The sequence below is a fragment of the Bos indicus x Bos taurus genome, chromosome 11, assembly GCF_003369695.1.
Source record: "Bos indicus x Bos taurus breed Angus x Brahman F1 hybrid chromosome 11, Bos_hybrid_MaternalHap_v2.0, whole genome shotgun sequence".
Classification (NCBI taxonomy): Eukaryota; Metazoa; Chordata; class Mammalia; order Artiodactyla; family Bovidae; genus Bos; species Bos indicus x Bos taurus.
The window spans coordinates 71,004,280-71,030,825 of NC_040086.1; the positions used below are offsets into that span (position 1 = coordinate 71,004,280).

The window sequence follows — 26,546 nt, forward strand, 5'->3', positions numbered from 1 at the left end:
GACCAGTTGTGAAGAAGGGCGGGTGGACTTGTCCTAACAGCTCACAGTGTCTCAGGAAACAGTCCTTTTGTTGTGTCAGGGGAGGAACAGACTCGTGAACAAGGGCAGGTGCGAGGCTGGTGGGGAGGGAAGGCCATCAGCATTCCTTCTCGACTTTCAGGCCCGGTGGGCCCTGGGCCAGCGGGGTTGGGCTGCCCACGAACAAGTACCCATCCATCCTTTAAACACACAGGACCCAAGGGGAAATCACACCTTTTCATTTCAAACACAGCTCGGAGCTCAAAACCCAGGGGCTATGCTATAATCAAGTTGCATCAGTCAAGTTTATAACCAAGTCTCCTCCTTTTTTTTTTTCCTTTTTTAGCACTTGATACCTTTCCTTGTGCCTTCACACATACCGTTTCATTCACTAGCCTAAGAAACAAACATAGCTACCACCTTGGAAAATAGCAACTCCGGGGGAAATTCCTGTTCCCTTAGCCAGCAGTGGTCCAGTGAGCAAAGAAAGCCCAGTGACAAGCATCCACTTGGGAAACTCTAGGTCCTGGGAGTTCCTCACCAAGATGCCTTTCCTGGGAGAGAACCCCATTCAGTCCAAAGAACTCCAACTCTGTTAGAAATGTAATCGACAGCATTTACCATCAAGCCAGATCACTGAACCAGTTTGGACCAAGACAGCCTAGACTCAGCCGGAATTGCAGAATTCCCCAACAGACCCTGTTAGAACCCAGTGAAGGTGGCCCCTTATTGTTTTTCTCAATTTAAAAAAAAAAAAAATACAACCAAAACTAAGAAGCTTTCTGCATGCTTTTAAGGCATTTACAGCTGCCCAGAGAAGCAGGACTACTTATGACTCCACTTAATAAGCACCTGGCAATCACCAACCTCTCTAATTGCCATGTGGGTGAAGAGGTGGGAATTCAAACAAACGAAGGAGATTTCGAAGTGTTACTGGAAGATGAAAAATGTGACGGAAGCGCCTAGGCATGAGAGGCAAGCAGAGACACATGCTTCTCTCAGGGCAGCATAACCCAGAAAGCTGACTGAAGCTGATGTGAACATTCCCAGCATCTGCCTCCTGGACACTTACACCGAAAAGAGCCGCATCAACTGCTCAGAAAAATGCAGGTACCACTGAGACACCCCAGGTACCATGGCCTGTGTTGTCTCCTCAGGCAGAAGTTGTTGCTGGGAGACCCAGTGCCAAGAGTTTTGAACGTCCGGTTCCTCACACCCCAGGCCTTCTCAAAAGGGAAAGGAGATAAAACATGGGGGTTCCCACAGCACTATCAATACCCTCCCCCTTTACAGAGAGGAAACTCTGGTTCAGAGAGATTACAAGTAGAGAGGCAGGGCTAGGATTCAGAGTGCCCGTAACTCTCACAGTCCAGAGCTCTTGGGTCCTCCAAGGAACGAGGCCTTCACTCTGGGCTCCTCTTCCGCAGGTTAGGAGTGGTAACTCAGTGCCTAACATTCAGCTGCTGCCGACCATCCTGACTGCTAACTACTCACACGTGTGCCTCCCTAGAGCACCCAGGACCGACACTCTCATTTACCCCCGGCTTCCTGGGCAGGGTCCAGCTGACACTTCTCAGTGTTCCACACCCACCAACCTGTGTCTATTCAAAAAGGACGTCGGGATGTGATTGTCCCACTTATGTACATGCCTTGGTTGTTTCCAGAGGCCTGCGTATGACCTCATGCAACCACCTGGACCCTCTGAGCAATACCTTAAATTGGCTTTTTGAAGATTCTCAAGTCCCCAGAGTCAATTTTATTGAAACAAAATCCAAAGTGCCCCCAGGAAGGGACAGCCCTGTGAACTGTTAGTGGCTAGCATTTGGCAGTACGTGGCAGCTAGCTGAGAATCAGGCCCTAAGAAGTGGGAAATGGGACTGGGAGGGGTTGGAGAGGGTAAAGAGAAAGAAGCATGAGAAAGGAGGTGGGGAAGGTCTAGGCAGCCCACCCCCAGCAGCTCACCTTCTAATTTTGCTGAAAGAGATTCCCAGGGAGCTGTTCCCTGCTTCCCCATTCCCAACAGAAAGACCAACTCTGCTCACGGAGCCAAAGGTAGAAAAGCCTAGAAGGGAAAAAAGAGAAGCGACAGAAAAGATAGGAAGAAAAGACAGAATAAACCAACCATCAGAGGCTCTTCAATCTTAATTCATTTTATTCTACAAAAAGCTACTCAATTGAAAGTGAAAAAGCTAACAAAAAAAAAAAAAAAAAAAGGAAAAAAAGTTGTAATATGTTCTTTCTTCCATAGCAGCAAGCTTTTTCTAACAAGCTTTCTTTAGTGCAAATACTGTAGGCTTGTATTACAGTAAAATAACAAAACAACAACAAAACACCACCAGAGATGCTTCAGAGCTGAGCTACTCCTCAAATTTCAAAACTATACAAAGATTTTTGAGCTCATAGTCCTGCCTGGAGAGGCCTATTTAGAAGCCTTCCCAATGGGACCATTTCACCAATATTTAAAAAAAAAAAAAAAAAAGACAAGGTGCTCAGAAAGATAATTAAATTCCCCCATCAAGCTGTAGGAATCTTGTACAATGTTTTTTTTTTTTTTTACCTCCAGGATCTTAGAGCAGTCTTTATTCCACATCATCAACATACCTCAAATACAGATGCACGAAGCTTTTGATTTGCCACGATATACCAAAATACTATATATACATCTGTCACTTCAGAAAAGACACCCTGATACCTATTCTTTATACAAACGTGAACATTTTTCTTCCTCGACATCAAGTAACCACAAACTAAAATAAATGGAATAAACTTTTAATCATACACAGAAAATAATTTTTGATGAACAGAGCAGGATCTTTCCTTGTGTTCTAACGTAGAGTTCTTGGTGACCACTGTCCCCAGGGGAATGACACACCATCTTTAAAAACAGAACCTTTTTTTATACAGTTTATACAGCACAAGTCACAAATCATTTTAGAAACAAAGCATCATTAGCCTAAATTTAAAAAAAAAATTATAAGGAAGAAAGAGAGGGAGAGAGGAACTGAGCATTTTAATGCTATCTGTTTCTATTCAGGCTTGGTACAACACAAAGATGTAAACATTTAAAATAAATAATAAAATAAATGTCAATTACTTCTCCCCCTTCCCTTCCCATGCCCTGCTCAAAATTTGACCCAGCTCCTCCTGAACATGTCAGCCTTAGAAAATTAAAACCCTTTGTTGATATATGACCAATATACTAGAAGCATGAGAAGATGTCACATAGGTAGTGGGGTGACTGGGTTTCCTTTTTAAAAGGTGCAGGAGGACATGGGCACACCTAGAAATGTACACACGCACGCACGCACACATACACACGACCCGTCAATAAATAGTGAGATGCTGGCTTTTAAGACTGAATGCCAAGAAGACTCAACAAGCAGAAAGTAGCAAGACCACTTTACTTAAGTTTTTAAAAGAAAGTTACACACGCCACATATCCTATTGGTCCACAAAGTCTATAAGGACTCAGGTTAACCATCTGAAGAGTGCAAAGGAGCACATCACAGGGGAAACACATTTAGAGGTGGAGGATATTGTAGGGGGTGGGTCTTTTGAGAACAAACCTCAGACTGAAGGCAATCTTGCCTTGGATCTTTGGAGAAAGACCTTCTCACCTCCAAGTGTTTTTGTTGATCCATTAGTGGTGGGCTTTTAATAAGGGAAGTCCTCATCACTTAGTCTCACCCTAAAGAGAGTATATATATATAAAAGTGCCTAACACAGTGCCTGGCACATAGAAGGTGCTATTCTTTTCCTTCTTAAAGAGGCCACATGGATGTCTGATCAAGGGAGGAAATCAACCTAAAAGTTACAAGGTGAGATTGCAAGAAGCACTGTTGGTCCATCAAGGAAAAGGGAGAAAAGTCCCAACGCCTGTAAGTTGAGCTCAATCTTAAGATGGAGCCTAGTGGGAACAGAGAGGAGACTCCCTTCCCCAAAGCCTGAGAAAGGGAACCAGTAGCCTCTGATGGTTCCTGGCTTTGAGTTGCCTGTGGGATGGGCCACAGTGAAGACACCTGGCCAGTCTCACAGGCAGAAAAATGATTTCTTTCTGAAAACTTCCCCAGTGAATTCTCCGCTTTGAGTTGGCTCTGGTAATTGCCTAAGCTTCACCTGGGATCTCCTCTCTGTCCTGTGTCAGCAGCTGTCCCCATCCACTCGACAGGAAGAGGGCTGTTCCCAAGAGGCTAGCCAGGTGGCCAAGGGGACTGTGTGTTTCACACCAGCCTGTCAAGGAGTGCCTGCCCTATGTGGTCCCAGAGCTGCCTGCAGCCCAACTGGAGTCCACACCAGCTGCCTCACGGCTGGGGACACAGGGGGGCATGGGGTTCCCTGCCCAAGTCCAAAGGCTCCCCCTGCCGCTGCTCCCGAGGAGGAGGAGAAAGGAAGGAGGAGGAAGCAGCAGGCCTGGTGTCTGGCAGCAACTTTAGAGAACCAGCCAGAAGGCAGTGACTGAGGATATGCCTGTGAGTCAAGAGTGAATTCTCCAAATAACCTCTGGCTTTGAGGAAGCCAAACTACCTCCAAGAACAAAGTTAGAGGGTCCTGAATAGAAACACAGCTCAGAGGCCTCGAAGTCCTGCAAGGCGGCTGGGTTCTTGCTTTCTGCTGGTCCCAAAGCCAATGCAGTTTGAAATCTGAACTAAAGCCAGACTCCATTTCAGGAATGTCCAGCTTGGCCCCACGTCACATGCCAGGGCCTGCCTTGGGATCAGAGCTGTGCAAAGTGGGGCACAAAGGGACTTTAGAAACAAAACACCAGAGAGCAGCTTCATTTAAGAAATATATAATACATATATTCAAAAAGAAATAGCTCCCAGTTGGCCACAAATACCACTTGAGATGATTAAGTCTTTCAGAGCTGAGTTCACCCCAGTTCTTTTTGCCTGTCTCCTGCTACTCCTAGCTGACCTCTGTGTCCTTGATTAATCTGAAGCCAGAAACCCAAAGGCCCCATCTTATTAGAAGCGCCCCTCCCAGAACTTCTGGCGAACTGGGGGGCAGTGTCACAGCCAAGGAATGTGGGAAATAACATATTTAAAGCATCTGGGGGGAAAATCCTGTTTCTTTTAGTCTCCTCTCTTTGCAAGTCCTACCCCTCCACACATCACTCCCGGTCATAGTGGGCTGTGTATTTTAGGCATTGGGTTGTTCCATTCTGTGTGTCTAGGGCATGGCAAGTGAGTAATGAACATTAAATACCAGCCGGCATGCCAGGCCTGGGTCTGTGAAGGGAACAGGTGAGCAATCAGGTCATCGCTTTTTCTCCCTCTCCCAAGTCCAACTTTGAGATTTAACCCCCACTGGGTTGATTTAAATAATATCTATATAGTTTTAAATTATCATACAATGATCTCTAGAGCTGAATCACAATAGTGGGGCCTCCCTCAGAGTACTAGGCCAGCAGAGGCCAATGCTGGAAGACCAGCCTTGGGGAGAAAAAAAGTCTCCGAGGGGTGGCAGGCGGGGACTCCGCTGAGCTCTGCGGAGCTGTGCTCCTGGGAGGAGGTTGGGGGGCGGCTGGAGGACCCCCTTTCCCATCCTCCACCCCACAGGAAAGGGCAGCTCTCTTGCAGTGGGATTCATCTCTGATTTCAGCAGCCCCTGGGGAATGGCGCATAAGCTGCAAGCCACAACAGCAGCTCTGGGCCAGCTGTTCACAGCTGGCTGGTGGACCTGGGAAGCACACTGGGGTGAGGGGGCAGGGGAGTGTAAGAGAACAAGCGCGAGATCCATCAGGTAGCAGATGACCACAGAGGGTAGCATGGCCCAGCACCTTGGTGAGAGGTGAGAAGCAGGCGCTCAGGCTGCTGCGAGGCAAACCCCACTCTGACTGCCTCCCTCCTTCCTCCCCCTTCCTTTCCATCCACAGCAGAGGCGATTTTGAGGCTTGGGGAGGGGCCAGGCCCACGCTCATTAAACCTCCACGGGCGGCGTCACCCTGAGAGGCAGGGTGGGGGAGGGTGGAGCGGGCAGGGACTTGGAGTGACGTGTGGCTCCGAGGAAGGAAGGAGAGAAGGGTCCAGGGCTGAACGACGAGGCGGTAATTACAAGAGACGTCCTATTCAAGACACGGGGTGAAGAGAGGCTGGCTGGGACACCCGTGTGGCCCGCTGGCACTATTCCTGGCCATTCCTGGCCTGGTAATTAGGCATTTGGCAAACCCAATCCGTGCCCCCGCTGTCTCACTCACACCCTGTCTTCTGGCCAAGCTGCTCCTCCAAAAGCCGTCTCCGAGGATGGGGAGGAAGGGTCCTCCAAACCTCCTGGCGATGGTGGCCTCTCCTGGACAGTTCAAGGAGCCCTGCTGGTGGTTCCGGAGATGGTGGTAGACCAGAAGTGTCAGAGGAGGGAAGGTTCTGTATTGCACATGGACTGTCCCCTTCTGGACAAGTCAGCCCCAGCCAAAGAGTCACCCTGCTGCCCCCTCTTCAGAAATGAAGAGCTTTACTATTCAGACCACCCAGATGAAATGTCATGGCAAATTCGATAAAAAACTAAGAGGGAGTGAAATTGACACTGGGGGAAGGAAGGGGCGAATAGAGGGAAGGTGAAACCAAAAAGGTATTGAGCATGCTTGGTGGGGCGGGAAGGACACCATCACTCCAGAGACACATCGGAACTGAGGGACAAGAATGGCCCAAACCAGCTTCAGGCTCTTCAGAAGCCAGGGAGATGCCCGAGTCCACCAAACCAAGTTCTCCAATGTTTTTCAAGAAACGGATTTGCTTCGCGAGATGGACGAGAGAGGAGGAGGTCCTGTGCCTTCCAAGAGCTCATCCAAGTCCTCCGGCAACTCACCACCAAATCCCACCTGGGTCTCCCCAGAGCCAGGAAGCTCTCTGGCAGGGTCCCCCTCTTTTCCTCACGGCCCCGGAGCGCTGGAAGGTGCTGGTCCCTGGGCAGGAGGCAGTGACGAGGACCCCCACCCCTGCCCCTGGGAGCTGGGTTACAGAGCCAGCAGAGTAGGGGAGTTCAAAGAGTCTGATGACTGGTCCCCACTGCTACTGCTTCTGCGGTGAGCCTTGGAGCAGGACTCAGAAGGCGATGCTGGCGACTCCTGCTCCAGCACACTGGGGTAGGTGAAGACGAGGTTCGAGGTGCCCGGAGTGATGGCAGGAGTGGAGGTCACCACGATGGGGGTGTGCAGGGGCTCCTCGCCATAGAAGCCCCCAGCAATGCTGATGGGCTTGATCACGGAGCGCTGGGCCTTGTCCAGCCCCGCCGATGAGGACGAGGGGCTGTCCTCTTCCAGGGGCTCCTGTTTCACCACCACGGCACCGACCCCTCCACTGGCCCCGCTGCGCAGGGCCTGCAGCCCGGAGGCCGGCGGGGACCGGCGTTCCTCGGGGCTGATCTTGCACACGGGCCCATGGGCCACCAGCATGAACTCCAGCTTCTCTTTCTCTTTCTGCAGTTCGGCGATCTCCTTCTGCAGGCCCGACTTCTCCTCCTCCAGCTCCTCAGTCTCCTGCAGGGGAAGAGGGGAAGGATGTGAAGGATGGTAGGAGATGGGCCAGGGGGTGTCAGATCTGGGTGAGAGAGGGAAAACCAAACACGGTCCTCAGAGGGCTGACCATGAAGCTAGTGAGCTCACACCCGACTGCTTCTGGGCCACCTGCATGTTCAGGATTCCTTGTTTCCAGAACTCCAGGTTGAGAGTAGAGGGGAGTCAGCTTGGAGGAAGGGTGAATTAACCCTTGTAGTGGCCATGACTGAGCACTAATAATAAAACTGAGTTTCCAAGAGGTTTAACCATTTGCCCGATGCCAGAGTAAGCAGATAGGGTAGCCTGGATCTGACTCCAATATATCTGATTGCAGAGTCCACATGCTACTACACTTTTCTGTCAGGACTGCCCCTGGTACTCCGAGGGGGTGAGTAATAGTGAGACCTGGCGGGGGAAGGGAGCAGAACAGGCAGCTGCATCCCTCCCCCACCCCCCATGCCTCTTCAAGCCCCTCCAGCTCGCCAGGGACATATCGACACTGAACTCTGAGCTGCGTGACTGGATATTTGTCTGCACACACAAGCCTAGGAGTAGCTGGCTTGTAGGAAGCACTCAATCCATCCCACTGGATCTTCCCTGCCCCTCTTCTCTTTTTTTGCTCTTCAGGACTCACAGAACCCCGAGAGAACATTCAGTTCAGCCCCCATGCTTCAACAGATGAGACCCCTGCCAGCCTGAGTGGGCAAATGAGGCCGGCAGGGACCCTCTGCAAGGACCTCAGCCCTTCCTTTCACACAAAGCTAGAGAAGCAACAGATGCACGTGGTGGCGGGAGGTGGGGGGGTCGTCATGGAATTTACGGAGAGGTATGTGTCACCAGCCTCCTCCCCACTTTTCCCGAACACAGATTCCTGTTTGAGAACGAGATGACATGGGCCAGAGCTTTGCTAAGCAGAGTACAGCATATTCCGGAGTGAAAAAAACTTTCCATCTGTCTCAAGGGTCTGATGAACGTCATGAGCTTCTGAGAGGCTTCCTGTGCAGGATGTGGCTCAGAGGCTGGGTGGCTAGGTCGTGGGGAGGCGGGGGTGTAGGGTGTGAGGCTTCAAGGGGAGAGAGGGGAGGAAAACCGACGGGCCTTGGGGCACAGGCTATTCTGGGGCTGGTGGCAGAAGCACCTGGGGGTAGACCCAGGGGGATATGGCTCCCTGAAAGGTTAGTGGTGGGGAGGGCTCTCCGGGGTGTCTCCCGGGGAGTGCTGATCACTAATGGATCTGCCCCACCTGGCATCGGAGAGCTCCCACTCCTCCTCCCGCCTCTAACACCTCCACAGGCCACTACCAAGGGCATCATAGAATTCACCCGGTGCACATTTAAGGCCCATGAACAAGGGCTCTGGGATGGACAAAGAGAAGTGGAAGCAGGGGAATGGTAGCTGGGAGGATTAAATAAAGTAATAGGATTTGCAAGTCCATTTCGATTTCCAGAGCTCCAACCTGGCTGCTCAGTGCAATGACCACTGACACAGTTCACCTCATCTCCTCACTTGGAAAACATTCCACCCAGGAAGAGTCAGTCCTGGCTCTGGGTTTCCTCCACACGGCACACGGCCCCTCCTGGAGGGCTGGGCTCTGGAGGGAGTTACGTGATGTCGGTCAGGTCAAGGTTTGGGGAGGGAAGGGCGGGGCTGAGGGCCCCCAGGTGGGGGCAATTAGCTAGCAGGGGAGAATGACTCACAGGGCAGAATGAGGTACCAATGAGGTGACAGCTTCAGGATCAGAGCAGAGGCGGGGAACCCTCCCGCCCACAGAGGATATGAGAAAACCCCAAGATAGTACAACTCAGCTGCCTATGATCCATACCCATGAGACCCAGGGAGCGCCAAGACCCTGCAGAGGTGGAGAAGCCCAGAGAACCAGATGGCTGAAGCCAGGCTGGGCCCACTCCTGCCGGCGGCAGGCAGGCAGGCATGGGGGCGGCTGGAACCTGGGAAGAGGAACCCTGGAGGGGGCAGGCTTGGGCCTGCCTGGCTGCTGGCCGGCAACGGCGACACCCTCTGCCATCCCTCGCCCAGGAGCCCCAGCAGATCTCAGCACAGAATCCTTCAGATGCTGAGGTGAACAGGGTGCCAGGCCCAAGAAGCTTATCCAGTTCTTTCTGGGTCCATGCTGGGTGATAAAGGCCAGCTCCCTTCTCCCCATCCACCTCCTTCAAATCAGGGCAGGGCTGACCCATGTGCTCAGAAGAAGGAATGCTTCTGCCCATACTAACTCTGTCAGTTACTAGGGGTGAGGGAGGGAGGGGAGAGGGCCGGGAGCCCTGGGGTCCCAGCTTCAGCCCACCCAGGAGTGCGCCCACCCCACGCAGGGCTCCTCACCGCCTGCAGCTTCTCCGTCAGCTCCCGGCGGCGGTTCCGGCACTTGGCCGCAGCCAGCTTGTTCCTCTCCCTCCGAATTCGACGCTTCTCCTCCTCTTCAGGGGACAGCTAGAGGCCAGGGCCAAGGATCACGGTTAGGCTCGGGTGCGTGGCTCACAAAGCTTTTCCGCTTTTAACCGCATTGTAAGTAGGGGAAGAACCCCTTCTGGGACCGGGCAGGGAAGGAGGAAGGCAAGAGGAACGTGGCTCAGGGGCCCCAGAACATGTACCTCACCCCAGTTTGGGTGCCTGGGGGTAGGGGGAGCACTCAGAACTAAACCCCAGCCCCCAGAAGGTGATGTCACATGTTTGAAGGGAGAGCAGGGTAGCCATGGGTCAGAGACTCACCAGCCCAGGCATGATGGCAGCATGTGACATGTCAGCCCTGATTCAGTGCCAAGACCCGAGAGAATGAGCTGGGACCGTTCCCCAGAGAGTCCCCTTGTGCCAGGCCTGGCCCCACCCACTTAAGCAGCTTCCTCCCAACTCGGCCTAATTACTCCTCCCCAACACTCTGCCTGCTCTGCAAGCCTTATTATCCCCACTTGATTATGTAGCTGGGCCCAGAGTAAGAACCACCCGGAGTGGGGGGTGCATGTTCTCTTGCCAGATGGCGGGAGGGAGGACCACCCCACTCCCAAGTCCCTCTGCCAGCCCTCGAGTGCTGGCTGCTCGCAGTTCAACCCAGAGGACTCACCAGTGTGCCTGGCACAGTGCTGGATTGGGCAGAACGGGCAAAGAGGAGGAGGAGCCCTGGAGCAGATTAAAACTCTGCTGCCCACCACATCTACTCATGCAACCAACCAGCCCTTCAACATGCCAGGCATGGTTTGAGGGGTTAGAGATTTGTCAGCGAACCGAATGAACAAAAATCCGCCTGTAGAGCTTATGACCTAGCTCCTCACCAGGAAGCTGGTTAGGGGCCTGCAGCTCAGGCCAGAGGGCAAGAACTCTGCTCCACCACCAGGGCTGATACTCTGTTTACATAGAGCCATTCCAGAGTTGATGTGAGTAGATGGCTATGGGCCAAGGCAGGAAGGAATTCAAAAGGAAAGACCCCCTCCTTCAGTGATCAGACCCTGACAGCACACCATCTAAGTGCCAAGTGATGTACTGGGGGCTTAGAAGATTCTGGGGGCAGTAAGGCCCAAGTCCTCCCCTCAAGGGACATGTGGGGAAAAGGCCAAAGCCATTTTTGGAGGGCTGAGAGAGAAGCTGCCCCCCTGAGGGATGCTGCCTGGACCTCCAGCCAGCCTGCAAGTAAGGGAGCCACTCCCCGGGCTGGGCCCAGGCCAGAGTCCCCAGGACGCTGCCTGCAGAGCAGGGCATAGCATCACTGTGTCCCTCCCTAGCACCATCTGTCCTTGCAGCGGCCTCCACGTGGGGCACACTGACCTGAGCCCATCCAGCTGGTAACATTACATTCCTGTTAGTCTTCAACCCTCTTACAAAGGCCTGGTCTTCGAGCCCACACTGGATCCTGGCTCCACTTCCCTCCTCAAGCCCCTGCCCCACCTCCCCGGGAAAGCTGATTGCTCCATGGTCTCTCTCCTGAGAGGTGTCGGGTGGCTCAGAGCCAAACGCAGATGTGGCACTTCTGGATGGACCCAGACAGATTACTGACCCTCCGAGCCTCAGATCCTCATTTGGAAAGTGGGGTTAATAGGACCTGCCCCGCCTCCCACAAAGCTTCTGCAGGGATCAGATGAGACGCAGTGTGAGTCTTCTCTAAACCAGAAAGTGCTGGAAAGAAGACAACGCAGTCCAGAGGTCTCCTCTCTGATACCTTTGCTGCACTCACTGAGCAGCAAATCAACCAGACACCCAGAGAACACAGACGGGGGCACCCTATTCTCTGTGGGATCACAGAGGATCACAGGCTGAGGTCACAAAAGGACACTTGGCCAAGGCCCTGAATACCTGCCGCTCCAAAATCCATCTCAGCCTGAGCCCGAGAGGGACCGAGAGAGCCTGATGGCCCTGTTGCAGCCCCAGGTTCAGGGCTCAGCATCAAAAGGCTACCAGGGCTCCCCTTGAGGCCCAGCTAGCACCCCGCTCCCTCACTGATGAGGGGCAGACAAGACAGAGAGCTGGTCCTGATCCACTTCTGCCTCCATTCCCCCTGGACAGATTCTGGCCTCCCCAGTGCCTTAGAAGTTTCTCTCTTCTAAGAAGTGTCTGGTGAGGTACAGGGCAACTTGTGGGAGCTCTTGGCATAGGAAATGTTCAGGGGCGGTGACAATATGGTTACAGCATGAGTGTGTCACACCACCACGTACCCACCCACAAGCCACACACACCCTCCCTTCCCCGCCACTGGTGGCCTCAGAGGGAGCCTCGGGGGCAGGCCCCAGAGGAGGGCAATGAGACACCAGGCCAGCGCCATAACAGCCTCTGCCCCCTGGGGGAGGCTGGGAAGGCAGAAGTGAGCCTCAGAGAAAAGACCCTAGAGCTAGCAACCCGAGGAGCCAAGTTCTAGGATGCTGCTGCCTAGGCTTCCTCTAAGCTGCTGCATGATGGTCTGAACTCCTAATTGACATGGGATAAAATGTTCCTGGCTCTCTCCTTCTATCTCAAAAACAGAAGGAAACTCTCCAAGGGCACGCCTGGGTGGTGTGATGGGAAAAATCACAGGGTTGAAGGTCAAAGGGGATGGATTCCAATCCTGGCTCTGCTGCCACTCACTGCATGAGCCTAGGCAAGGCCCTTCTTTCTAGGCATCAGTTTCCTCATCTGTAAAATGGGTGCAGAGGGAGATTTAGAAAAGCCAGTCTCCAAAGTCTCTTCCTCTCTAATCTTGCAAATTTGGTGTGACCTGGGTCCAGAAAAAGGACTTCCCTGGTAGCTCAGATGGTAAAGAATCTACCTGCAAAGGAGACCCTGGCTGGATCCCTGGGTCAGGAAGATCCCTTGAAGAATGGAATGGCTTACCCACCCCAGTGTTCTTGCCTAGAGAATTCCATGGACACAGGAGCCTGGTAGGCTACAGTCCGTGGGGTCACAAAGAGTTGGACAAAAGAATGAAGAGTATTTAGCACATCTTGCTTGGCTGTCCTGCTAACCTGGGAGTCCCTCACAAGCCTAGCTTGTAAAGGATAAGGGGTCCTTTACATACCAGGAGATAAAGCTTGGTACCCTGAGTTCCCTGAAGGAAGCACAGTTATAGAAGACACTGGGATCACTGCTACTGCATATTTATAACTACAAGCATGGAAGCAGCTGGGAGGAGGAGGGTATTGGCCACTTGCCCCAGGAGCAGAAGCCCAACAGGACCTGGGAACCGTTAGTGTCTATTACACACATCTCCCCATGCTGCCCCTGCACAAGGTCCGGCCATTAAGAGAACAAGCCAACAAGTAGCGGATACAAGGCCCAGCTTTGTCCTCAGAGGAACGGGACTCGTGTAAAAGCTTCTGGTTCCTCAAAGCAGTGATCCTTGTAATTCTAAGTATCCTGGGAACTCGTGGCAGGCTTCCCAGGTGGCACTAGCAGAAAAGAACCCACCTGCCAATGCAGGAAACATAAGAGACACGGGTTCGATCACTGGGTGGGGAAGATCTGGAGGAGTGCATGGCAACCCACTCCAGTATTCTTGCCTAGAGAATTCCACGGGCAGAGGAGCCTAGCGGGCTACAGTCCATAGGGTCACAAAGAATCAGACACAACTGAAGTGACCTGGCACACACAAAGGGACTAGTGGCACTGGACCCACAGTTAGCCACTGGCACCACGTTTGGAAGGTCCTTGTATTGGAACACTGTGGGCCTGGGGATCCCAGAGTGCAGGTGGACAGTGACTGAAATGGGAAGGGGTTCCAAAGCTGTAATCGAAGTAATTCTCCAGGCTAATATTTCAGTTGAAAAAGGGATTCTGCTACTAAAGTATTTCCCTTCCTTGGACTCACGGTGGCATGGCATTGTAGAAAGAGCACTGCAGAGGGGTGGAATCCCAGAGGCCTGGTTCTAGACCACACTTCCCCACTCACTGGCCAAGTAGCCCCAGGTAGCTGTTTGGCTGTGTCATCTGCGAAGGGGGACAGGTGGGGCTCTTACAAGGCTCATTCCCTCCCTTCTAGAATTATGCATGACTCTGATTTCTCTTTTGGGAAGCGGGGGGCCATCACTGCCCCACTCTCCGCTAATACAGACGATAGACCTTTGGAGGCTCGGGTAGATGCTATCTAGAGAGCAGAGGCCCCGCCCCTTTCTGGCATCCCTCCCAGCCAGGTTGGCTCCTGCTCAAAGCTAAGCCCCTTGAGGGGAAAAAAGGCTGCAGTTGTCTGACCCCCGCTCCCCAATGTGTCCCTGGAGCTTAAGGAGCTGAGCAGATTCCAAAGACCCCAGAGTCCCAGATGTGTTTCCGGAATGTGCATCCCAGGCACTTGAAATGGGCTCCAGCCTCGAGTTGGAGGCCTGGGACATGGAGGGGTGATGGACACACCGTAGGCAGTACTGGCCTGGAAGTGGGCCCCTTTAGGACAGCTGGGTTCTTGCCCATACTAGATACTAGGAGACACTTAAGGGATAAGCCCACAAAGGGCTCCCCGCCAGGGTTCATCGGCTGCTTGTCCCATGGTCCCTCTGCCAAGGATCAGAGGATACTGCTGTAGGCAGGTCCCAACAGTCCTGCCCGTGTGCTGACGCCTCATCATTCACCACGTGCTTTCCCACCATGATCTCATTCCAGTGGCAGCAAGTCCTGGCTAGCAAGACACCATCCCCATTTTGCAGCTGAGGAAACTGAGACTCAGAGATTCTAAGGGACATGGGCAAGATACCTGACTCTCAGGTCACATGCTCTGCCTCCAAGGAGGAGGGTCCTGAGTTCCTTCATCTCCCCAGTGCTCCCAGAACACACACCCTGCTCCTCGCCAGTCTGCAGGAAAACACTCTGCACTATAAAGCCACTAATGTGGCTCCCGAACAGAACTGTACCTGCTCATCTCTCCTCCTGCGGCCCACCGTGGTGCCAATGGTCTTGATCACACCGGGTCTCGGGAGGGCCATGTGCCCGGGGACAGAGGCCAGGCCTGGCAGGGGGCTGTAGGGGTGCGAGCGGGGGTATGGGCTGGACATGGAAGTGATCACCGTGGGCTGCACCATCCACTGCAGATCCTGGCTGGTCGTGATGGCGTTGATGGTAGGGATGAAGGCGCTGCCTGAGCCAGGCATATCTACCCGGAATTTCTGAAATGAAGAGGAAGATAGGACTGAGCCAACAAATACTGCAAAACAGGCCAAGCCGAGATAGAAGGCCAAAACCAGCAGAAAGTAGGGTCAGTGCCTGGAGTGCCGAGGTCAGGATAACTGGGCGGGGTTCCTGCACATCCAAGAATCAAGGGGATCTTAACTCTTCCCCGTCAGATCTGCTCCCTGACTCAGGTCCTGGAAACTCCATCCCCCACCGGCTCAGGAAAGATGTGGTCATATCCCCAATGGCTGCCAGGACAGATGTGGTCCTCAGCAGCTCACATCCCAGCAGGCCCTCTCTGAAACCCTCCAGGCCTGCCCCTATCTGCAGGAGAGCAGGCCTCCCATCTGGGCCACCTAAGCCTCTGGGTCACTTGCTGTTATTCCCCAGGTACCAGCTTAGTATCCTTTGAGGAGATTTGCAGACCAACTGCTCTACAGCAACAAAGATCACCAGGAAGTTTATCGTGTCTGCTTCTGTTACGTTCCAAAAAGTTTCATCATGGGGCTGTGATCCCATCAGGGTGAGACCATGAAAAGATGTCCCCTGACCCACGAGACTGAAAGCGGTAGCCTTTGCTGCCAGGCTTCCCCTTGCTGTCCTTGCCCTCCTTGACCTTCACCCCCATCTTGAGAGATCCTGCATCTCTCTCTACCCATTCATGTATCTATCTATCCGAGCTCACAGGCCTGTCTGTGGGAAACTTTAGCGCTGCTAGCTCTGGGTTTTCTCCCTGTCACTTAATTTATGCCCAGACCACGTTGCAGAGCCCTGTGGAACATGCTGCAGGAAGCAGTCTATTTAAAATATAACATGATGACAGAGTACCAAAGCTAAACTGGGCCATGCTCCTCAGCAGCTGGGCCTGACCTTCCTTCAGAGCAGCTACTAGAAAGTGAGAAGGAGGGAGAAGGGGAAGACCCCCCAACTTCCAGATTTTCAGGGGAGAGCCCCCCTTCTGGAACCCTCAGCCTCAGATGATTCCTGTTCCCACAAAAGGTTCTGCACATCCTTTCTTCCCTAACTTGGGGGATGCAAAGATGACAACAATAATAACTAACACTTACTGAGCACTTACTAAATGACAGGCACCACAGTAGTGTTTAACCTAGATTATCCCATTAATTCTCCCTCTGAGGTAAGAACTACCATTATCTCCATTTTAGAGGCAGAAATTTAGGCTTAGAGAGATTAAGTAACTTATCCAAAGCCACGTTCTAATAAGCAGTGGGGTCAGGATTCAAACCCAGTTCGGTCTGACAGAGAGGCCAGGTCTCTCCCACACAATGCAACACTTTGCAGAATTGTTTTTCCTATCTTGAAGTCCAGCCCCAAGTGCTGGTATCCACCCCCAATGCACCTGGACAGAGCATCAGGGTCATTCCCACCCAGGATCCCTACAGACAGTCCCTCACCCAGGAGGCCGCACAGGTCTGTTTGACCCCAGATGAAAGCCCATTGACATTAGCATGGATGCTATAGCATCCCTGCTCTTGCGGCCCAACCAAGATTAGAAGTAGCAGCAGCAATGGCAGCTGCCTCTACCATGGTCTTTGCCCCTGGTGATGACATCTGTGTTCCTCTGTGTAAATAAAAGTGAAGCTTAAGAGTCCTTCATTGCAGCTCAGGGAGCTGGGGACCCTTCCTTGCTCACTCCCCTGCCTGACCCCAATCTAGGAGGTGGGATGGGGCTGCCTCACCTCCCAGACTAACCTGGATAAAACGTCTTCTGGGATTCTGTGAAGTTGCCAGTGCAATGGATTCTGGGAGGCAATGAGGAGAGCTGCCCAGTGCAAGAATGGATTCTGAGTCATCTCGCAGGGCAAAGACAACTGGGCTTTTTATCAGGAGCTGAATGAAAAGTACCAGATGTACCTAAGTATGTGTGGTGTGTGTGAAGGAGGGCTGGGTGCAGTGAACATGGAAGGATACAAGTGGGAAATGATCTTCAAGGAGGAAAAACAGACAACCAGAGCTTAAGGAAGAGGGCATTGGGAACACATGAGCAGCTGAGTGTGTGCAGAAGCACCAAAGCCCAGGCAGCTATGTCTCTCTTAGGATGCTGCGTTGGGAGGGAGGCTGGGAGGTCATCTGAGTCAGGAGGCCTGGATGTGAGGCCTTGGTGAATCACTGGGGACTCAGTTTCCCTGTCTGGAGAGGGGAGCAGTAACACCAAACTCTTTGCACTATCACAAGGATTAAATAAGGAGCTACTTGTAATCACAGGCTATGAAAGCACATCAGTGGTGCTCAACCCTGGCTGCAACATTAGAATATTCTGAGGAGCTTTTCAAAAACACCAATGCAGGAGCCAACCTTACCATTAGAGTTCTAAAATCACTGCTTTCGGGTGGTGTTCTGATAAGCTGTTTAAAAAAAAAAAAACTAAGGAGGTTCTAATGTGCAGTCAGGGTTGAGAAATGATGCTGCAAATAAATGGAAGGTGCTATCATCATCATCATCACAACAATGACAACCATCACAGCCACCATCACCATCACCACACGCATTGTCATTGGAAGTGTCTGGGGGAAGGGGTGGCTCCTGGGAGAACTGCCAGCTTCTCATTCCTGGGAAGCACCCAACATTTTTCTTGTTTCTCTCCCCGAGTCAGGTTCTGGGTTTGAAAGACACCCATGGCATCTAGTAGGACAGTTTAACGTCCTTCCTTCGAGGGGCAGGGGGCTGTCAGCTTTCCTCTCAGGAGAGCACCCAAGAAGTTGACTTCTCATTCCAAGAAAAAAAGAGCTCCCATTTCAGGCTAAGGGAGGGGAGCCAAAAGCCTGAAGCAAAGCTGGAAAGACTAATTCTGCTTAGGACTAAGTGGCAGACTCTCAGCCCCTCTCAGGAGGCCCTCCGGTCCACTGTCTGTGATGGCAGGTCTACAGAAGGCCATACCCGGCCATCAGCCAGATTCCTTGCAGCAGTAGCTTGGTCTAGACAAAACAAGACGCAATAAAAACAAGGCAGTAGGTAATGACTGCCTCTAAATGCATGCACAACTCGTTTCAGAGGGAGGTAAAGCCATCTGGGTAACACACTGCTTCTGAGCTGCAAGGAAAACAATGTCCCAGCCCCAGAGGGGACTGCTAAAGGAGGCTTTTGTCTCCAGCAGGAGCCTCTCTGAGACACACACAAAAGTTTAAGTGAGATCTGGCAGATTTGTGTTTTGTGTCAACTCTGAAGGTATTTTTCAGAAAGTGACACTGGAGCTGGAGAGAAGAGGTGAGCCTCAGAGTTTGTGGTCCCAGAAGTTAGCCTGGCGTTTTTCTCTCCCAAGAGGACCCAAGAACCAGTCACATGTCATGTTGGGGAGAAATCACAGTTCTCTACCAATGGGTTAACACCGAACAGAAACCAAGATGGGGCTTCTCAGCTGCAGGTACACGGTGGTTTGATCCCTGTTGCAGCACCAACAGGGATGTTGGTGTGCTGGGGGTGGGGGGCTAGAGGAGGTAACCCAGGACCCTCACTTGACCCCCCTGGAGCTCTCCACTCCCTTGAAAACTCCTCCTCTAAGGACAGCATGGAAGGTGCTGGATGGCTATGTGGTATTCCAGTCTGGCAGAGCCTCCAAATGCTTTATTTAACTGTGTCATCCTGTTGACTTCTGGGTGGGCAAGAATGCCTATAAAAGGACAAATTGCCCCCCTCCCCCCAACCTCCTTTGGCAGTTTGGCAAACTTTTGCTGTAAAAGGCCAGATAGTAAATATTTTAGACTCTGCAGGCCATAAGGTCTCTGTGGCAACTACTCAACTCAGGCACTGTAGCGTGAGTACAGCCACAGACGAGATGTAAACAAACAGGCGTGCCTGGACTCTCTTAAGCCCTATTTACAAAAAGACTTGGGCCATAGTTTGGCGACCTCTGTCCTAGAGGATTATTCTCATCTCAGTAAGCTCAGGTTGAGGGGAAAAGAATAAAGAGAGGAAATGAGAAAGCAAAAAAGCAGAACCATTCTTCTAACGCAGGGAATCAAGCAATGGACTCTCACTAGCCAGCGTCAATCTCCAGAACCTGAAGCCGAATGTTGAGGTTGCAAGCCTTGATGGGGGTCTTCGGGCAGCAGAACCTCCTTATCCTGAATTTAAGGGAGCCTTGGGGCCGCTCAGTATGTATGTGTGTCCTGCTGCCTATGAGAAAGCTCGGAACAAGGGGCCTTTAGTGCTACCCAGCTTCATCAGATCAGAGAGGTCCCTTCAGTCCAGAAATTGCTAACTTGAGGAAATGACTTTTCTGAACTCTGTAGGGCCTCAGGTTCAGAAAGGTCTAGGAAGCAGGGTTTGCTTTCCTGCAGACATGGATGTGGCAGGGCCTATCCCAGAAACTCCTGGTGTGAGGGGCCCAGAAGTGGCATTTAAGATGGAATCAGAGTTGGTGTTCAGGGTCCATCCCCTCAGCCAGGCATTTCTCCACGAGGTTGACTCTTGACTGGGCCACCAAGCACTCAAGCCATCAAAACCCTGAATACCTGGGACCTGCCTCGACAGGTAGAAATGATTATGCATGTCTGAGAAGAGACTGGGTTCTCTCTCTTAAGAACCCCCTTTTTTTAGTTTCCCAGCACAGGAAAAGGAAAATTCCAACATCCCAGGAGACTCGCTTGGGGGAAGAGGAGAGGGCAGGGCGAATGCTGCCTCAAATGCCCCAGAATAAACCTGCTGAGGTCCAGTTTGACTCAAATGCTCTGTACTTTTACTAAACGTGGGGTGTTCTCCAAAGCCTTCTCTGTGGAATTCAACCAATTTTCACAGATTCTATATGGGACATCACCTTGACCTTTGACCTTTCATTCCTGAGGCTCAGCACTAATGTCATCATGGAAATAGTCATCAATAACTCATAATCCCGCGCCACCTCCCCCCCCCATTTTCCAAGTGATTCCTGTCAGGTTCACTTGAACAAATCACATTATCCTCCTTCACCTAACTGCTAGGGTGAAGAACAGCAAAGAAAAGACAAAAGAAAGGAAAAGAAGGTGACCAATACTGAGTTGTCCACCAGGTTCCCTGATGTCTTGCCTTCCAGGGCCCTTTTGGACAGAAATTCCACTCCAAAGCAAGAGGGAATTCCCTCTACCCTTCTGTAGACCCCACTCTGTACCCCCACCAAGCTAAGACAGCTCTGCACTCCACGGGAATGGCATGCCATCTCATCCTCTCTACAACCACAGCAGGTGAGCATGGCCAAGTCATTGTCCCGTGATGGGGCATTGGGTAAGATGACTCTTACACCTTCCCTCTCTGGCCCATCGAGTCCAAGAGGGACAGAGTTACCAGCTGGGGTTGGGAACAGATTTATTTGCCTCCATCAGGGCAGCTGCCGTCATTTGGAAATGCCGTGGCCACAAAAGATGCCACACACAGCATGGAAGAGACGGAGTCACAAAACACTAATTCTTTTTCTTTCTTTCAATGGATAGACGAGAAACCTAGCCTCCTGAATTCTCAAAATCAGTGCATTTATTCCCCTGTAACGGGATGGGGGTTGGGGCGAATCGAAAGGTCTAGGTGGCAGAGGTGCCTGCTTTGGTGTGCCTTGTCTTGGTGACTGCTCTCCCAGGAAGACTCTTGAGATGGAGACCAGCAGGATTTGGGGTCACATCTTGCTTCGGACCCTGCCAGATCACCCAGACCTCACACATCACCCTTGGTTCCTTCTATGCCAGATCTTTTGATAACTTCCAAATATTAAATTCACCCTCAAAAGACAAAAATATGTTAGGAGGGAGGGTTTTCAAAAGAATTTGCTGAAGCCAATTCCAAAGAGGGATGTTGTAAAATCTTTCTGAGTCTGACTAATAGCCACAGCATCCAAATAAGAATTTAGTCTCCTCAAGGAACGGTTATGAAGGGGACAACAGCTGATTTGGATGCATAAGTTCTGGTGTGTTTGTATTAAGACAGGAAAGAAAAAAAACAGAGGCTCCTAACTCTACACTCACCTTGAATAATGAGCCAGGTAGAAATAAAGCAATGGAAGTGCACTCAGGGGTTTGAATAGGAAAATTCAACTGCCACTCAGACAATACGTGACTGCTGCTTCACCCCATTCACTTTGATGAACCAGTGACACTGACTTCCACCAGCAAGAATCAGCGGAACAGACAAATTCCTGGGATAACATTTTGTTTGATCCTAATCTACAACATCTGTGAGATCAAGGCAAAAACAAAAAAAAAAGGGTACCAGACCCTTAATATACACCTCCCACCTTCCCACCAATTCTGAAGACCGTCTCCTCGAACAATTTCCAGTGTCCTGCTACAAACAATATCAAGAAAACAAGCCTTCGGAATTTGAAGACATTGTGCTGCCAATGAACAGATATAAAAATAGAGAAAGAAAAAAGCACTCCTTTTTCAACCATGCTTTATTTAGAACAAAATAAAATTAGAAAAGAAACTGCATTTCGAGGTCAAGCAACTCCTAGTTAACCACTGTTAAATATGTGGCATTTATTTGTCCTGAATTAAAAAGAAAAAAAAAAAGTCCTAAGAATTTCGAAAACTCACCAAGTTAACACTCTCTGGGGCTGGAAAAATACATTCCCCAGATAGTTCTTCTAAGAATGTCCCGTAGGGGGCACTAAAGAGGCACGATTGGGGCTGACTTGGGAATCACAGTCATTTCTGGTAAAAGTTCTTTGATGTGAGGAATGTCCCAGCCTGGTACAGTTGGCAAAAGTTCACTCTGGGGAATTTTGTGTGTGTGTGTGTGTGTGTGTGTGTGTGTGTGTGCGTGTATGTGTGTCTGTCTGTCTCTTGGAAAAGAATGGTTGCCAAAGAAGAGAGTTATTCTGTTATTCCTTGGTTCCAAAAAGGAACTGTCCCCTTTGATTTATTTTCACAAGTTATCTGAGAAACAGACAAATGGCAGCCTTGGAAAAGTTCTGGGTCTTGTTTTTGTTTTGTTTTTTTCATTAAAAGGGGGCCAAGCTGATGAAAACAAGTTATGAAATGACCTATGTTTGTGTAACTGGCTAGATTGCGTAATGCTCAGGGCCTGAAACCGTGAGTCGAGCAGTCAGCCAGGGCATATATCTGGGAGGTGTTTTCCTAGGAAAGTTAGGAAAGAGAGAAAACAACAATAAAAAGAAAAAGCCAGGGGTGGGGGTGTGTGTGCAACTATTAGGGGCAAATCAAATCACCAATGACCAACGTCTGAGATTAAAACTATAACTGGAACAGGAAATATTTTTCATACTTCAAGTTCCTGCCACATACAAGAACAGAGGTTTTAACAAAGAGTTATCTGCCGCCCCCCCTCAAGTCACTGAAACTCACAGCCATGTGTTAAGACCAAGCTTCATGAAGTGAGAAGAAAGTCCTAGGCTAAGTAAACAGCAACAAATTTCTAAGGAATATTAGACCCCACAAACAAAGAGAGGAGAAAAAAATAATATTCACTTGCCCAAGGTAAAACCAGAGCTCTTACACTGAGCTGCCACAAAAGGAGGAAGGCCCATCACCAACTGCCAGGAAAGTCTCTCCATAAAGGAAGCTAAGAGAAATAAAGTGATTACAGGTTTTATCTGGTATGCAATAAAGTTACCTTGAGCCCGGGTGGGGTCACAGACATGTGAAATAACAAAAGCTTCTCACGTCAGCTCTTAGGACCACAGAACAGCTCTGCTCCCAGTCACAGGGATGATGGAAAAACCCTCTCCCGTCCTCCCGCCACCCCTTCCCCTCCTCAGGAGTGGACAGGCTGAGAAACTTGCCCAAAGCGGCATTACCTTACCAATCCCTCTGGTTTGAAAGGCTCCTTGCTTGAGCTGCTGGGCCGAATGGACAGGCACATACGCAAGAACCCCGTGCACCAGTTATTACTAATTGCAAAATCCTCATGTGTTACAGCACGCTAGGAATTAGCCAACAGCTGCTTTTTGCTTCGGTAATGAGGCCCCATTACACTCTGCTGGACTGAGTTCTCTTCCTTCTTCCTAGCTCTGGTTTCCTGTCTGATTTTCTTCCAAAACAGGGAATTGCCTCCACTCACATCCTGGGCTCAAAGCCCTAGTGACACAGATTATTCAATCGGGGCACTGATGTCCGGTCTGATTTTCCATCTAGGCCCCAGAGTCTGAGTAAAGCCCGGCTGCAAGGTTGTAACATTTCAGTGATGACTGCCGCAGAAACAGCAGCCAAAGGAGCAAATGAGAAATCAAAAGATTCCTTCCTGATTTGGAGAGGCAGAGAGGGACAAAAACAGAGGGGCTGTTGAACTGGAGAATGAGGGAATAGATGTCAAATGACTCCAACCCATTGCCTAATGATGGTTGGATTCAATAGAAACCACCAATGGGGCTGGAAAGCAAACAAAATCACTTTGGGACAAGATTTGAAACTCATCACCTTAGTGTTCATTATTAAGGGTGCATGCACTGACTGTGCCCTCAATGCACTGACAAGGCTCTCTACAGTGGGTGCTTATGGGGATACCAGGGCAGGTAGAGGCGAGGCACAGAAAAGCGTTTTGAGGATCCACCAGGTATGGGGAACCACTTTGGAATAAGATATCCTCAGTTACTAAGAGAGCCACGTTTCCATTTTATTCTCCATCAGGGTCCCTCCGCCCTGGAAGCCCACCGCAGCCCCTCCTGGTTGGCTGGCTTATAGAGGCCAAGGCCACCGCCTAACCAGAGCAACTCTTGCTGCAGCCAACTGGGCTAGAAACTCGGCAGATCCTGACCAAGACGGGCTTCAGGGTCTAGCAGCCTTGTTTAAGTCAGATTCCTCACAAGCCTCTGGGTGGGTGGGTGGGTGGGGGGTGGGGGTGGGGTGGGAGGTGGCTGTTGCAGAGGGTAGGCACCCCATCAGCACCACCAACCTAGCAACAACTTTCTGGTATTTATTCTGGTATTTATAGACAGAGATGGCAGGCACAACCTCTCCAGTGCAAACCAGTCCGCCTGCTTTAGAAACAAGTTATTTCTCGGCTTCCAGAACCATTCAGGAGCCTAGAAGAGGTCTCTCCAGCTTCCCGTCTCTGTGCAGCCGTCCTGGCCCCAGGTACTCCCCAGGCCCCAAGGCGCCCCTTTGGGTGGCAGTTCAGGCTCCTAGACTGACCCTAACAGGAGGTGGATGGGCGCAGGGTACATAGACGCACGCAGCCGGAGCCAATCAAGGCTGACCTCCTTCTTCCTGACCTTCGCACCTGACTCCCTGAGTGACAATTCTCGCCCTCACTCTGGATCACTTGAAGGAGCCCAACCAGTTTCCGAGTTCCCAACCTCTTTCCGAAATTAACTAAGACCAACGGCGGGAGAAGGTGCGGGGTCGGGGTGGGGAAAGAAGGAGAGGGCTTTTTCGCAGGAATAAGTTCTCTAGATATCGGAAGGGGCCCGTGCGTGAAAAATTTGGGAAGGGGGGGTCCACCACGGAGATAGAGGGGAATGGAGATGAATTCCTGGGAGAGGAGGGAGGCACAGGCTTCTGGGAACGGGACCTGCAATTCCAGGAGCTTGTCTGGATACGATGTAGTGTGAAGGACAGGGTTTGTAGGTTCTTTCAGCCCACTCGCCGCTCCAGTTAAAAAAAAAAAAAGTGTTGGCGAGGGTAGAGGGGGTGAAAGGAGGTGTGGGCAGGAGATGAGAATTCAGAACTTACAATGGTGGCCCGTAGGTATTTTCTCACCAAACCGAGAAAGGGCAAAGAAAGCAAAAGAGGCAGTGGCGGCGAGAGGAAGGCGGGGGTCCACCCGCGCCGCCAGGTGCACCCGGGGCCCGCACCTACCTGCTGGCCGCCGCCGCCGCTGGAGTAGGACTCGGCGTGCGCAGGAGAGCCGCTGCTGCCCCGGGACGAGGTGTCAAAGTTCCCGGGATAATCCTGGTACATGATCCGCGGTGGGGGCCCGAGAGAAAACAGGGTGTTTTTCTTCCCCCGCCCTCGCCGCGGCCGCGCACCGGCTGCTGTGCGCTGGCTTTCTGCTGGCCGCGCCTCGGGCTTGTCCCCCTCGGCGGAGGCACCCCGGGAACAGGGCCCCCAGAGCGCCGAGCGCTACACCACTTCTTTCCTGCTCTGCGAGCGCCGCGGGACCAGTTGTCCACCCAGTCCCTCCCTCTAAAAAGTCCGCGCGTCCCTCGGTCCCTCCCCTGCGCGCGCCCTCCCGCCCCCGCGCGCAATCGGAGCCCAGCCGAGACCGCCGGCTCAATCAAAAATCGGTAATCAAAAAAGAATGGGAGTCAACCCGGCGGGTCAAGCCTGCCAGGTCTGGGGACCCCCGATGTCAGGGCAGAAAAGAAAGAGGGGGGAAAAAAGGCAGAAAGAAAGGCTGCCCGCTTGGAGAAACTTCTATTTCCTCCTTTTAGAAAAGGAGCTGAGAATAAACTTCCTGTGGCCGACTCGCAGCCGGAGTTTGGAGCGGCTCGGACACTTGACTAGGAGAAGAAGGCAGCCTGCGCCCGGCCCACGGCCCGGGAGGATCCAGCTGAGCCGGCGTGGAGAGGGACGCGGTGCCGCGGCTTCGGCGCCCGGACCTGCACCCCTTTCCCGGCGCCCGCTCCCGGACGGGCCCGCCTCGCCCGTCCGCGCCTCTCTCTCTCCCTCTCTCGGTCCCCGCCGAGCGCCGCTCGCTTGCTCGCTGGTTTGCTCGGAGCCCCAGCGCTCTGCCCGAGATGAGTCACTACAATGGCACGATTTCAACTCCACACTCTTTATTCTCCAGCCCCTGTACCTCACGTCAACCCGACTCCACCTTGCAGGGAGGAGCGCGCGGGGAGGCGGGGGGAGAAGGCCGAGGAGGAGGGGGAGGAGGAGGAAGACGCGCGGGAGGAGGCGGGCGCAGCGCTCCCCTATCTGCCCCGGCTCCTGGCCGCGCTGACGCCAGCCACACACCCCGCGCGAGGAAGGAAGGCGGTGGCGGGGGTGGGAGCGGACCGCTGGCGCGGTCTGGGGGAGCCGAGGCAGCCTGGCCCATCCCCACCCCACCCCCCCGGGCCACGCGCCCTTGGTCTGTTCCACTGGCGCACGTTGCCAAAGATGGTCATTTGCGTTAGAGGACGCGAGTGCGGGTTCCCTAGCTTTCGGGTGACGTGGAGGGAGAGGGATTCCCTCGCCGGCTCCCGAGCGCGCCACGGCCTCCCCACCTTCTCCACCGCCCGGCGAAGGGGCGCGGGGCGGGGCCCCTGAGAGCCGCCGCGGGGGCCTCGGCGCCGTGTTTCAGAAAATAATCACAGTCCTGAAGAGCGAGACGGGCGGTTCAGTGCGGCGCCACCGCGAGGCCGAGAGCCGGGCGCGCAGAGCCGCTCGCAGGGAGGGCGCGGCCGCGCACGGTCGTCGGCGCCCTTCGCGGCGCCACCCGGAGCAGCGGGCGCCCTGGGCGCCCTGGGCATCCGCGCCTCCCTGCGGCCGGAGCTTGGCGGGGCGCAGCGCAGCCGGGCGGGGCCGGCCTGCCTATTTTCCCTTCCGCGGCTGGCTCCCCACTGCTTCCCGCCCCCCTCCCCTTTCTTTTCGGCCCTGCAATTAAT

General features: G+C 52.4%; 1 protein-coding gene across 1 annotated transcript; it reads right to left on the reverse strand.

Moving 5' to 3' along the window:
* Window positions 1–2,771: 2,771 nt before the first annotated feature.
* FOSL2 (FOS like 2, AP-1 transcription factor subunit) lies at window positions 2,772–25,701 on the reverse strand. The gene is made up of 4 exons (XM_027555766.1): window positions 24,814–25,701; window positions 14,821–15,072; window positions 9,848–9,955; window positions 2,772–7,492 (listed from the first exon to the last, which is right to left on the reverse strand). The coding sequence occupies exons 1-4, from the start codon at window positions 24,913–24,915 to the stop codon at window positions 6,971–6,973; spliced, it is 984 nt and encodes a 327-aa protein (XP_027411567.1). The 5' UTR covers window positions 24,916–25,701; the 3' UTR covers window positions 2,772–6,970.
* Between the last annotated feature and the right edge of the window lie 845 nt (window positions 25,702–26,546).

What these genes read in the sequence shown, in the direction of transcription:
- FOSL2 (XM_027555766.1), bottom strand. Translation starts at nt 24,915, where the DNA reads ATGTACCAGGATTATCCCGGGAACTTTGACACCTCGTCCCGGGGCAGC. An exon ending in GCAGGAGGAGAGATGAGCAG is followed by an intron (nt 9,956 to 14,820) that starts GTACAGTTCTGT and finishes CCTGGCCTCTAG; the next exon opens with CTGTCCCCTGAAGAGGAGGA. An exon ending in TGACGGAGAAGCTGCAGGCG is followed by an intron (nt 7,493 to 9,847) that starts GTGAGGAGCCCT and finishes CTTCCCCTGCAG; the next exon opens with GAGACTGAGGAGCTGGAGGA.